General features: G+C 46.5%; 1 protein-coding gene and 1 long non-coding RNA gene across 3 annotated transcripts; one reads left to right on the top strand and one right to left on the bottom strand.

Annotated features, from left to right (window-relative positions):
- Positions 1-1,377: 1,377 nt before the first annotated feature.
- On the top strand, positions 1,378-4,042 carry LOC142585864 (uncharacterized). The gene is made up of 2 exons (XR_012829145.1): positions 1,378-1,985; positions 3,133-4,042. It is a non-coding gene; the product is annotated as an uncharacterized LOC142585864 (long non-coding RNA).
- Positions 4,043-5,039: 997 nt separating this feature from the next.
- Positions 5,040-8,911, bottom strand: LOC142585863 (uncharacterized). 2 transcript variants are annotated; one of them, XR_012829144.1, is made up of 3 exons: positions 8,476-8,910; positions 8,057-8,233; positions 5,040-6,074 (listed from the first exon to the last, which is right to left on the bottom strand). XR_012829144.1 is itself a non-coding variant. In XM_075696932.1 (3 exons), the coding sequence occupies exons 1-3, from the start codon at positions 8,494-8,496 to the stop codon at positions 5,879-5,881; spliced, it is 318 nt and encodes a 105-aa protein (XP_075553047.1). In that variant the 5' UTR covers positions 8,497-8,911; the 3' UTR covers positions 5,040-5,878. The 2 variants fall into 2 exon arrangements, 1 of the variants encoding a protein (XP_075553047.1); XM_075696932.1 differs by having other exon boundaries at positions 8,057-8,157; positions 8,476-8,911.
- Positions 8,912-13,783: the final 4,872 nt, after the last annotated feature.

The following is a 13,783-nucleotide window of genomic DNA, read 5'->3' as shown; positions in this document are numbered from 1 at the left end:
TGTTTGTCCAGTACTCCCAAAGGAACTCCGCGCAGCAAGCTGTATCTGCGCTGCTGAAGTTTCAGAGGTCCATGGACTTGCATAACAGACTTTTAGAACGTTGCCTGCTACTGTTGCTATACTCGTATAGTGCTGGGTTGTGCACACGGTTAACTTCGTTTGCGCTCCTTTCTCTTTATATGTCCTCACCCCTTCCCCCCGTGTCGTCTAGCCAAGCAGAAGTACCGGTGGTTAACCACGCTGACTTTCTATATATCCTTTCTCTCTTTCTTTTCCTCTCTAATTGAGGAAACACGCGATAACGCTCGTCGAACAGATAAGAAACGCAGGTTCACCTTTTCTTGAGCAGGCGAGCGTCTTCTGAAACGGTGTTACTAGCCACCGTGTGTATTCTTTCTTTTTTCCACCAGTACTGCGCACGCGAGAGCAGAGTAGTTGGAAGGAAACATACGCACTAAACATGGCTAAAAAAAATTATCTAGTCAAGCAGCACACCCAGGAGAAACGGGAGGCGCAAACTGCCAACGTTCCACACGAGCTTATCGGAAGCTTAGCTCGAAACGCTACGCAAACTCTACGTTTCTACCTACTCTATGTAAAATTCTTAAGCTGCCTCCGCTGTGTGGGTGAAACTACTGCGCTCAATGAAACAGTGATGTTTTCCTTTTTTTTCTTTTTTATGCGAAATTTAATATCCGCGGACCCTTCCCACGCGCACGCTGCGTGCCTTCAGCGGCACCGCGTCTGGTTGCAGACACGTGGCGCATAAAAATAAGCGCGCGCGCAGTTTGCAGCTCGGCCGAAGACAAACCACCGGCACGGAGCTTTCAGAAACCGCTTAGAGTAAATGCATTAATCACCAGCATAAGTTCAGCCCGCTACGCCTTCGCTATGGCAACAACGCAATAGGGCACGACTCTGCAAGCGCAAGCGATCGATCTTGTTAGCTTACGCCCCTGGTGCGGAGCCGCGAAAATTCTGCAATATGTAGGCGGCAGGGATAAACTTAATCCAGGTGTTAAGGCAGGCTTTCTATGCTAGCTTGTCACACTTCCAGTTCTCTCTAGGTCTGCTGTTGTATATCGCAGACGTGGTAGCAGTTTGCTGCTCTATATCCACTGAGGGTCACTCAGTCCGGATCACAGGCGGTCGCTCAATCCGGTAGCCTTCAAAAATCGCTGCAGCGCCTTTGCGGCCTTTTGTAGCTGCGATATACGAGGTCATGGTCTTGCCCAATGTGAATGGTTTTCTATCGAACTGATTTAGAGCATTGCAGAGGTCATGTCTTTCAGTTTCAAAAGATGGGCAGTAGCACAGGAGGTGTTCTATAGTCTCCTCGACACCGCTGGCATATCGCTCGGCGCTATTAAGGCCCAACCACACGCAGCCCGGGATACGCGTCTCGCTACGCGTACACGTAAGCGTACGCGTCTGCGTGCGCGTACGCGGGTGATGAAGGGAAGGGCGTCCAGCCACACGATACGCGCACACGTGCGCGCTTCGCTGCGCGTAGCACAGGGCTGACAGACCAGCTGCCCAGCGATGGCGGAAACGGTCGTCTTTGGCTTTGAGAAAAGTTTATCTTTAATTTCTTTATGGCTAGCCATGTTTATTTAATTTATCAATGTTAGAGCTAGTACATTGTTTTTAAGTTGAGAAACGCACGCTGTTTGTATCTATACATCCTTATGGCAAGAAAAGCTACATCAATTATCAACATCACGCGCGATAGCGTCTGCTTGCTCACAACTGCAGCTGACATCTGCGCGCGACCACGCACGACGTTGCTGCCGAGCCCTTGCTTAGCCGCTTGCTTCGCCGGCATCAGCGTTCTCTCCCCGTAATGTACCACATGAGAAAGAAGCTTTTGCTGCTGCTGCTCTTGCAACGGCGGCGGGAGCGCAGAAAGCGTCTGCGGCCTCTGCGGCGGCGACGTTGGTGGGTCCGGCCAGTCTTTCAACTGCGTAAAGAAGGACTTTACGGCTGTGAGTAACTTCTTTCCTTTCGATGATCTACAGTGGTAGAACTAGGAGCCAGTGTTTGGACATGGAGACTTATCTTCGTTAGGACAGCAATTACTTATCAGCGTTTTTAAGTGCGCGCATAAGCGAAAGGGTTAAAGTAGTAATGCGGGGATCGTACTCGCAGAGCGCGAACGCCCAATTCGCAGAACAGCATCGCGTCGTCGGTGCAAGGTTCGTCCAGGTTGACAGCACCGATCGAAACGATAACGTGACGCACGCGAACAGGGGGAACGACAAGAGCAGGGTGTATAGTGCGGAAAGCGCGAAAGCATAGGCGAAGATCGGGCTGATTAGCCGCCGGAAGCATACAGATAGTATATTGGATACGTGGTGACAACACCTCACGACGTTTCAACCGCCGTCTGTCTAACCCGTGTATGCCGTACGACATACGGTCATTAACTGTTCAGCGTCAGAGGGGAAGAAGCGCTTGATTCAACAGACAATCTGTAATACTAATTTGGGGCTCCCTTCATTATTAACAGTAGACCATACTGTTTACACAGAGCTTGTGTAGCAGCCTCTTTTCTTGCACAAAATTTGTAAGGATTAAGTTTTGTAATACATTTTCTGCTATTCGATATCTTATTTGATATCCAGATTATTTTTTCTTCATTTGATTCGATTCTAAATCTACTTTTCGGTATTAGCACACCCCTACAAGAAGCAAAGGACTGCTAGTTATATTTGTGCCATTAGTATAGCACATAGATTCAAGAACACCTTTTTACACGTGTTGGTTGTCTTATATGAAGCTTGTGGAGGAGATACGATTTCCTATATTTTCTGTCTCTCAGAATTGTAACTGTAGAATATGAAGTGTAATGTAATTAAATTGTGACCTGGGGGGCAGGTTAAAATTCTGTGCGACTAATTTCGGAAGTTTCTTGGCAGTGGCCGCACGATTTTAATATACCGTTGACTGGCTCTCCTGTTTTGCCGAACCACTGTTTGTATTCAAGCACATAAACAAAGCAGGGGGTAAAATTAATGATGGCTAGTGGCTATACGTGTGTGTCTGTGAAAAGTGTACAGCTCCTGATACCTGCGCGTGTATATGGGCAGGGCATGGTCTTGCTGCCAGGCAATAATGCACCATTTTTTACAGATGCAACGGATACGTCAGGATGACCACGGATTTTTCTACAAGTTCTTTCACAAGGCGCCGCAGCTCTTGGACAAGCTATTGAGCTTTTTAGCAGAGGCCCTCACACGGCAGCACCACATTCAAGAAACCCCTGGAGCCTGGAGAACGACTTGCTGTAGCATTGAGGTTGGTAAAGGACAGTTGCCCCTAGAGTAATAATGTGCGATTGCAGGAATACAGAACACCGTTTCTTTGTCATTTAATGTATCATTTATTTTATTTTATTTACATATTACTGCCCGCCGCCTTTTGGAAGCCAAATCAGGAAGGAGCCACAAAACATTGAAGCAAAACAAAAGAAAGAAGGAAACGACTGACAACGAGCGTGCATAAAAAATACTAATACATAATAATAATAATAATATATTAATAATCATCTTTATTTCTCTCTTTCCACAGAATACAGAATTATACACAACTAACTATTTATTAACTCATAAACACATAAAAAAATGGGACACGAAATGCTGATACAAAACGAGAAATAGTAATGATGGTACTGACAATGCGCGTAAAAAGAAATACAAGAAAAAAATGATCGCATGAGCATAGAGACTGAAAGTTTCCACTTACTGCATCACCAGTGTAACAGTTACGGCTAACTCTAAAGAAAACTGCCATCGACTGGCATCGCACAAAAGCTACCTCAGTGCTTTTGACCTTGCGCAACCTGTAAAACATGCACTGAGGTATGCTTGCACATGTAGTATTAAACAAAGGTGGTAGCTAACCTACACATATGAATTTTGATCGTATGTCACCTGAAAAGGGCCCCCTCACAGCCATGTAGATCATTGTGAAGAAAAATCATGTCATCATAATTAGTATTCAAACAATTGAAACATGCGTACTAATTTTTTTTCAACTTGCATTCAAGCTACTTGGCATCCCGGTAAGACATAAAAGACGTTGCCTTGACTTACTGTGTGGGGATTGAGGCGGCTAGACTCTGCAGTGGTGTGTAAGTCATATAGTGGCGATCGTGCCTGCAAAGTATTAAACAACTGCAGAACAGCACGACAGCCGCAGAAATTTCTTACATTTTTTTCAGCTTAAGAAATTTTTTAAAGCTCACATGCTGTTCACGGCTCCCGTCAGGTAGCCCTGCTTCCTGCCAGTGAAGCAGGGTCATACGTATAAATGTCTCATTTACACACTGCCTTCAATGTCACTGATTACGTACAAAGACTTTGGCCAAACATCCAATGCAGAACATGCAAAACCAACTCTGGAACTGAGCCACGGAACACAAAGAAAAAAAATGCAAGGAATGTGGCTTGTGGATGATAGTTGTGGGAGAGGTAGAGGTTGTCTATGTTGGCAGTGAACCTCGCCTTTTGGCTATGTGGTGGCAAGACTTTTGCCTTTCTGCTACCTCTTCTAATAATAATAAAACAATATGAAAAATGCTTGCGCTGCTAGAACGCCCCGACAGGCTTTACAACTTGCAGCATATAACCGAAATTTTCAGTGGGGTCTGGTTGAAGGTTCATTACATTTTTTTATTTACAGGCATGTACAGGCATCTCTACATGCATGCACAAACTCTTCATGCACAGGTGGTGAACTCAAAAAGGTTCATTGCTGCAAGACAGGCTGAATGAGTAAACACAGATGAAAGCGATAAACATCTGTCTTGCAACAACAAACCTTTAGTTGCAAGTCAGTGCTTCTTTATCGCAGGTGGGTTGCTAAAACATGTTCACACATCTCTACAGCAGCAATGGCCAGCCAACCAGGCCCACAGATATCAACTTTATGAAATTCTTGAATACCGCACAAAAATATGGATACAACACAATGTAAAATGAACAAAAAAGAAGAGCTGAGGGGCTTTGACATGACAACAACAGACAAGGAAACATATATAAAGCATAAAGGAAAATAACTCATTTTATTTGTAATGTCAACATCACAAGGAGAAGGGAAATGAAAGTGGTCAAAATATAACTTGCCACTGGTGGGAGCTAAAACCAAAACCAATTGAGCTGGAGGCTATTCCACCATCAATTTCATAGAATGTTTATGTGTACTAGATTAGGCTCTTGGAGTGTTCTTGCATGAGTAGCGTTGGCTAACACTACCAGGGTGAGATCCAGTACATGCACATTCAGGCCCAAGAAAGTTTGCAGAGGGATAGCCATTGCTGCAGCTCTACTGGTAAAGCAATGCAAGCATAATTCAAAGTTTGTGGGTTTGTCTCCCATTAGTGAGAAGCTACCTGCTTATATACTTTCATTTTCCTCCTTATTTTTCCATTTCGATATAAAGTCATTAAATTCATCAATGATTTCCTTTTGTTTCATTGTCTCTTGGCTTTATTATACAAAAAGTATACATTCAAAAACATTAATCTTTGAATTACTCTCCTACTTGCATCAATGTAATTTTCATGTCGAAATGCGTATCCTCACTGACCTCTCTAATGTGTTTGAGCAGAGAGACGGCAAAAGTTCGAGGTCGTCCTGTGGTTTGCATCTTTTGATTGCACTTGAAACATTGCCTAATTCCTCCAATATTAACTGACTCTAATCTTTCTTTTTCCTTTTCCTCCCCCTTGACTTTGCTTCAGAAGCAATGCTTCCTAACGTATCCAGCCTACGACTGCCTGCTGAAGCCAGCGATGCTTCTGACTGCGGACTGCTGTGGTGTGCCTCAGAATCCTCAGGAACCAGAACTTCTTGAAACATCAGTGATTCAAGAGATTCTAAAATGCCCTGAGACTCCACAGACTCATGCGACGCCGAAGACAGAGTCGATGCTGGCGCTTGTGACTCTTCACTTGACGGTGATGGCACTTCCAAGTGTTGCCAGATCGGAAAACTGGCACATTTTTTGTTAAGATGTCTGCAGCACTTCCCTCCTCACTCGGTGGGGGCACTGGTGGAAGGTTGGCGGACATCCTGCATGTGAGCGTAATAAGGGTTGCACATACTGTCAATGTGTAAATAATGTGCCAGTCTGGATGCAAAAATATATGAAGGCTCAAATCCGTCCACATTTGTTTTAGTGTGTGATTTTATTAGCGTACACTGAAGCTCTGAATCAGTTTTGTAGGGACAAAAGTGACTTGCCTATACAACCAGAATGAACAGTTTCTGCATGCGCATAAGTGTAGCTTTTGTATCTTTTTCTGTTTTTGCTTGTGATGCATTTAAGCAGTTCTTACGAGATCTGCATGCCTAAAGCCTAGTGATTACTTCTACTCAAAACAGTGCATGATATTTGGAATGTTTCAGTTTTGAAATAATTAGCAGGAAGCATTCCACTACATTTACTCAGTAAAACCACTTAATAAATTTCATGTTGAAAGACCTATGCTTGCACTCTCTAAACATAGAGTAGTAGTACTGTTAGGTCTTGCTTTAGTATAAGGCTCTCTCCTGTTCTAGTTTTTCTACTGGAAACGTTCTTGGCTTGTAACTTTGTTTTCCTTTCACTTGTTTGTAAACTTCATCTCATTCTAAACTGTTTTTCTTAACTGAATGTACGTCTAAACACAGTGTGAAGCTGTGTACGTAGTAATCAGGGCATTTGTTGTTTGTATTTAGGAAGTTACATCTAATAATGTTTGCCTTCTTGCCATCTGCCTTGTAAAGGGTGTTTTGGCCCAGCAAAGCCGACCTTAGCGAGCAAATCCTTCCAGAAGGTTTCTTACAGCCAAGCTTTTTTTGCCTCTTCTCTGGACTTTCCTACCGCCACTCCTACTGTCTTGCCAAATAGCTCGCATCATATTGATATTAATGTAGTCGTTGAACCATGGTCATCCCAGCTGACTACTGGCTACTGTGTTGCACGAGTGACAAGTACTGGACGTAATGCAAATACCAATTAAAATAATGTAACTAGATAGTGGTTTTAGCATGTAAAATTTCAATAATCATTTTTTGCACAGTGCGAATGTGTTAAACTGGATCATCTAGTCCTTCCTTGAAAATTTTGCTAAGCAGGAACAGCGTTCTCCACAAACATCGTGAAAGCTTCGCTTAAACGAGTAACCACACCACCTGGGATCTGCAGAATAACCGCAGGCTGATAATTAGGTAAGGACACTGCTGAGCAGACACAAAAAGAATTATCAATTACACAGCTGACAATGTCGTCAGTACTATGGCGCATTTATTCCTACAGCATGATGACACTGAATGAATCCCTAAGCAAGCTAGGTAATATTTGAGGGTCTGTGATGAAGCACCGATTTGCACACTGCTGGCAAGCAACAAAATGCAAAATTAAAACTGTGCATTGAAGTGCCCAAGGTACACATGAATATTGCAACATTCAATACTCAGTTAAATACTGGCCATTGACTTGCACGCTGCCTTCTAGGATCAGTGCACAGAATAAAAAAAAAAACTACTTGCATGTTTTGTGTTTTGTTTTTGTGTGTGCATCATGCAAGCCCTTTTCTTTTTATTCATCCTGCTAATTTGTATGTGATATTCTCTGTACTTCTGTCTTATGATTTACTGTTAGGTTTTTAAGTGCTATTTTACTTGTTATTTTGTACCTGTATTTCTGCTTTCTCTGCTCCCCACTGCAAAGCCAAACTGGCTTTGTGGGTACCTAAATAAATATACAAAGCTATTCTTGTACTGCTTGTATGTCCCCTCACCGGATCACATTTAACGAAATATGCGATAATCGGAGCGGCGATGCAGCACAAATATTTTATCGCCAATTAGACAAAGCTGAATATAATGCATACTGTGCGTCGACTTGCTTGTGTAAGCACAATATTGAGTCGATTCCCATAAGTGCGGTGCATTGCCAGCTATAACAGAAACATACGGCATCGCCGGTTAACGTGGTAAAGGGAAAGCACTAAAATCCCGTGTTTCATTTTTAACACGCCGGCTAAGGTGGAAACTTCAAGATCACTTACGGTCTACTCTCCATTGTGTGGCGCAGAAACATCATCTGGTCGAAAAACAGCCAGATGACGTCGTCCTGAACGTCGTCTGGCACGGCGCGGCTCTTTTCTTTCTGAAACGTATTCCCAGGCGCGGAAATTTATTCCCCGCGGACTTCCATCACTTCTGCAGCGCTGGGATAACGTCATCTGCACAGATGAAACGCGTTTTAGACATCTGCGAGTCGGCTGATGAGAGAGTCAGCTTATACCAGTGCCACACAGCTAGGCTTTCGATGGCGATCGAGCGCGATCAAATTTCTCGATCACGATCGGTTCTGCGCAGATTGCGCGGTACAGGCAATCGTGATCACAAAATCCGACCCCGATCGGGCTCGATCGCGATTGAAACTGCTCCGCTATGACGCCCGTATAAAATTCCGAGCACTCACCTGTTCGGCAGCGTTGGGCATGACGATCCACGACCACCTCGTCAAGTGCTTGTTCTAGTGGCGCTTGTGTTTCGCCTGCTACCAAAGCGCCGGTCGAGCCTCAGCGCAGGCGATCAGCGCTTCGTTGTTGATCGCCTCCATAGCCTCTGTGCTCCATCGACACGAAACCAGCAGCGACTCCCGGCGTCTCCGCACGATTCTGAAACTTCAACAACCTTTCCGAACCGCCGGAAGTGTACATGCGGCCCACGTGACGTCGGTGCACAAGCTGCCACTTCCGTCGCGTACGCTCAAACAGACGCCCAAGATCAAGACCTCCTTGACGCGCGCGTTTCCTGCGCGTCTGCCCTCTCTAGACGCGTAGGACAGGCGCGTACGGCCTCGCAGACGCGTGACGCGCAGCCAGGCGCGCACGATTCACCGCGTGTGGTTGGGCCTTTAGCCATTCCAATTAAACATATATATGCAGTGGTGAATGCAACGCCCAGGCGTAAGCGGCGCAGCATTGTTTCCTCACTTCCGGGAAGCCCAGGTAGCAGCCGCAGTTGCGTATATGCGTCGAGAAAATGCAATCGATGCTGGGTGAATTGAAGTGTGGGCCAATTCTCCAATGTCATACGGTGCGCTAGTTTGCTTAAGTGCTGGGTTGCGTCAGTCCTGGATAAAGGCACAGAAACAATGTTCGTTCCTTCGTGTGCTTTTCTAGCAGCTTGATCGGTGAGGTCGTTGCCGGAGATACCGCAATGACCCGGCAGCCACTGAAACACGACGTCGTGTCCTTTCGCGATCATATGATGGTGCGTTTCTCGTATCTCCGACACAAGTCGTTCCCGCGTCGAAGAAAAATGTAGGGCCGCCTTCGAGTCGGCACATATTTCCCACCGATTAGCCGGTTGGTTGTTAATATAATCAATGGCACCTCGGAGGGCAACAAGCTCCGCACCGGTCGATGTTGTGAAGTGAGAAATCTTGTATCGGATGCTTATTGATCGTAATGGCATAACCCCTCTGCCGGTGGAGTTGGTCTCGGTCAAAGTAAAAAGTCAAAGTGGAGTTGGAGGGCTCGGTCAAAGTAAAAAGTGTGCAAACAATCCGGACTTGCTAGCTTCAAGGTCAAGGTAGGCAGGTCGGTCTTCTTTCTTATTCCTGGAACGAACAGGCGCTCTTCAGGTTGCAGTGAACACGACAATGCTGGCGGTGGACGTGCTGAGGGTGTGAAACCCGACGGTAGGGAGGCACGACGAGTGCTGACTACGCTGGAGAATGACGCCTGTTGTTGTCGTCCTGGCAGGCAGGCAAGAGAGCTTGACTGCATCCGTGAAACGCGACGAATACGAGCCCTGAGCGTGTCGGTGGTAACGTAAGTCGTAATCGGATGGTCTTGGGCCATTATAACTGCTCCTGCTGTTGAGGGCTCCGCGGAAGGCCGAGGCAAACGCGTAGGGTCTGTGCCTGAACGCCTTGAAGTTCTCGAAGATTTGATCAGCATGTTTTCGCAAGCATGGGAGAGATATAGTGTAGGAATCCGATAAAAAGTGCTCGGTACAACTGTAGCATGGAGTCCTCTGACGATCCCCATGTTTTGCTGTTGATGAAATTGAAGACGTGGACAACAGACGTGTGCTTCTTCTTCAAGTGGGCAACCTGACCGCTCCATGCAGGAGGGGTCTCGGTCAACAATGACACCCAACAAACCGACGATTTATCTTGTAGGATATAGGCAGACCACTGACGCATATTGGACAACCAGACATCACTTTTCGTGTAAAAGCGACGGACGCACACTTTTCTGTCGCAATGGTCAAGCCTCCTAATCTTTCCCTGCCATCTTCCCTTCCTTCAGTGCAGCATAGCCAACCGGGCTCAGCCCTGGTTCTCACTGCCTTTACTAGTCTCTCTCTCTCTCTCTAGGAGGTACTCTCTCTATTTGTTCGCTCCTGTTCCCAAATAATAATAAAAAGGTATCATAATTGTTTATGTGAGATTTACATCGCCGTAAAGTAAGCTGAACTTATGCAGCATCGATCAATCAAGCCCAGGCTTCCAAATGTTATCGCGTAATGAAATATTGCTAATAAGCGTAGTTTTGCACACCACACTGACTTAGAGAGCGAGTGTTTCGCTGAATTTAACAGCATGGAATGAAACACTTTTTCGCATAATGTTACTGATAGGATAACGCAGTATATGATGGACAATTTTTAAAAGCTAATTTCTTTTTTATTTTAGCGCGAAAGAAAAAAAAAACAAAGCAAGAAACGAAAGAAGGCGCAGTAATGGATCATTCTACAAGCGCCTGCAAGTGAGTGAGTGAGTGAGTGAGTGAGTGAGTGAGTGAGTGAGTGAGTGAGTGAGTGAGTGAGTGAGTGAGTGAGTGAGTGAGTGAGTGAGTGAGTGAGTGAGTGAGTGAGTGAGTGACAACTTTATTAATCGGAGGGGTGAGGGGTAAGGGAGGATAAGCTACGTAAGCTGGCAAACTGAGCTTCGCGATGACGTCTTCAGCTCGTACCAGGACCCGCGTCTGGATGTCTGTCAGTGCTGGAGAGAAGGGCATCCCATTGTTGCTCGCTGGGGGGTGGCGAGGCGAGATCGGTGGTCGGGGGGGGGGGGGGGGGGTCTTCCGGACTGCCGCTTGCAAAGCTTTCATCATGAACAGCAGTGGCATATAAACACGATTCTCTGATAACGATGAATGCGAGTTAGCTGGTTCCATACAGCAACTGACGTGCCATTTATTCGCACGAGAGCTGAATACTTCACCGATTGGCAACCCTCAGTGATCTACATCAATTTTTTTATCAGAGCGGTATCAGTGAAAAAAAAATTACCGACGATTACGTTACTTCCTAATGCGAAATTTGAGCGCAGCAAATAAGCTGTTTCACCTTTTGGATAGATTGAGGCAAAGAAATCGAGCAACACATGTATGCGCTATCACAGAATTTATTTTTTTTTTTCACACGTATTCCTTTAACAAAGACTCCACTAACAGTTCTTGACAGTCATGAAGGAAGCTTTGTGGTCGGAGAAATAGACTGATATATGTTCGACTTGGTACACCAATGCTTGATTCTCAAAGACGAGATCTATACAAGTGGCTCGCGAGGTTGTCACAGCCGTGGGGGAAGCAGAGGCTAAGCGCCGCCGCCGAGAAGACCCTGCCGTTCGCGCCGCCGAAGCGGAGGCTCACCGCCGCCGTCGAGAGCAACCAGCAGTAAGCGAGGCTGAAGCAGAAGCTCATCGCCGCCGCCGAGAAGACCCTGCAGTTCGCGCCGCCGAAGCGGAGGCTCATCGCCGCCGTCGAGAGCAACCAGCAGTAAGCGGAAGCGGAGGGGGGCGGCGTGTACACCCAGCGGCAAACGATGGGGGCAGAAGCGCGCGCAGCAAGCGGACAACACGATAAAGGGAGGAGGGAAGAGATAGCAGCGACCCTTTCCTCCTCTTTCTGCATGGCGGCGACGGTGTTCTATGCAGTCACGTTATCTTGACTCTCTAGCGGCGTCAGCGGCATCCAGCGGTATCAGTCGGTCGCTGCTAGCGCTGGGGGGATGAAAGGGGGGCGGAGCTGGTTACGAGGCCGACGACAACGCCGACGACAACGCCGACGACGACGCGAAACCCAGGAACGGACGCCAAAGAGCTACGCTCTAAAAAGTTTAGTTTCCCAGCTTCGTGTAACCAGAGGTGCAACTGAAACTCGGCAGTGTGCAGTGTGGATCCCGTGCAGCCAAACGAACCTTAATACCCAGAATTCCTATACAACCTCTTGTTCTGCCTTCCTTTTTTTTCTGTCTGCACCTAGAAATAGATTTCTTTAAACTTCGTAAAACACGCAACTGCAGACAGCCGACAAATTCAGAATTTCTCCACATTCTGAAGGAAATGTCCAAAACAACTCAAATTTTCTTGCGATAAACAACACTCCGAACCACGTCCCCTTCCCCGAATTTTATTTAATTTACGCTTTGAAAACGCAAGACGAATAGAGAGAAAAAAAGAGGAAAAGAAATAAAAAAGTCGCAGTTTCGCCCGAAAGGCGAAGCATCCATTGCGATAGCAAATTAGTAGACAGCTATACCAAGTAAGGATAGTAGTGTTATCGGCCATATAAACTTGGAATCATTTGATTACCATCTAAATTAACAAGCATGGTGTCAGCGCGCACAAGCAAACATGAACACCTCACACTCGACGACCGCGGACATTCGCTCTCAAAACGCTGGTGTGAGCAAGCGCGGCAGCAGCACCGAGCGAAGTGACCTTCGTTGTGTCTATCGTTTCAACGCAATTGAGCGGCGGGAACACAACGTGCACATAGGTATAATCCGTCTGCATATTGCTTTCAAAATACGGCGCGCGCACCGCGCTACGTACGCAGTTGCTGGTGGAGTAGAAGCTGCTCCCCACCCACCTCCCTCCAGCGCTACCTCCGCGCTTACCTCCTTGTCGCGCGCGAGATTGAGCCGCGATCGTCAGTTCCCCTCGAGCCCGATAGCGAAATACGCAGTTGCTTCCGGAGCACAACGCCGTACGCATCTCTTCCTCTCACACCTCACGTCATTTCGCGCGACGGAAGACTGCGCGCTTGCACTACGCTTTCCTCCTTCGCGCGTGCCAGATTGAGCCGCGATCGTGGATTTCCCTCGGGTTCCTACACTCGCCCATACAGCATACGACGTGCGGAGACGGTGTCATCGCCCCTCGACTTTATACGGAACATCATATAGTGTCCATATAGTTGCTATCGCAATAACAAGAAAACGAGACCTCCGTGGTAGCTTTGCGGCTATGGTGTATCGCTGCTAAGCCCGACGTTGCAGGATCAAATCCCGGCCGCGGCGGCCGCATTTCGATGGGGGCGAAATGCAAACCTCAGTGATCCTATACAACCTTTTGTTACGCCTTCTTTCTTTTTCCTTCCCATGCATTGGGTGCACGTTAAAGATCTCCTAGTGATAAATATTAATCTGGGGTCCGCCACTAGGACATGCCTTATAATAAGATCGTGATTTTGGCACGTAAAACTTTAGCATTTATTTAACGCAAAACACACAAAATACTTGACGACGGGGTCGATGTAGACCTACTGTAGAGCCATCGTGAGGCCAATATAGTCCTGAATTGAAAATACATTGGCTCAGCCCACCTGTACATCTTATGGACTAACTGTAACTTGCGACACGAACAGTTAGTATACAGATTTACAGATACAGCCAAATTATAGTTCGGCTTAACTAAAGCATAAAAAACGCCCGGAGATCGGTTTTCCTTGCGAATTCGATCGTCATAAAACGAATTGCTCGGGGCA

This window comes from Dermacentor variabilis, chromosome 6 (assembly GCF_050947875.1).
Source record: "Dermacentor variabilis isolate Ectoservices chromosome 6, ASM5094787v1, whole genome shotgun sequence".
NCBI classification, from domain to species: domain Eukaryota; kingdom Metazoa; phylum Arthropoda; class Arachnida; order Ixodida; family Ixodidae; genus Dermacentor; species Dermacentor variabilis.
This window is presented reverse-complemented; position numbering and strand designations above follow the sequence as displayed.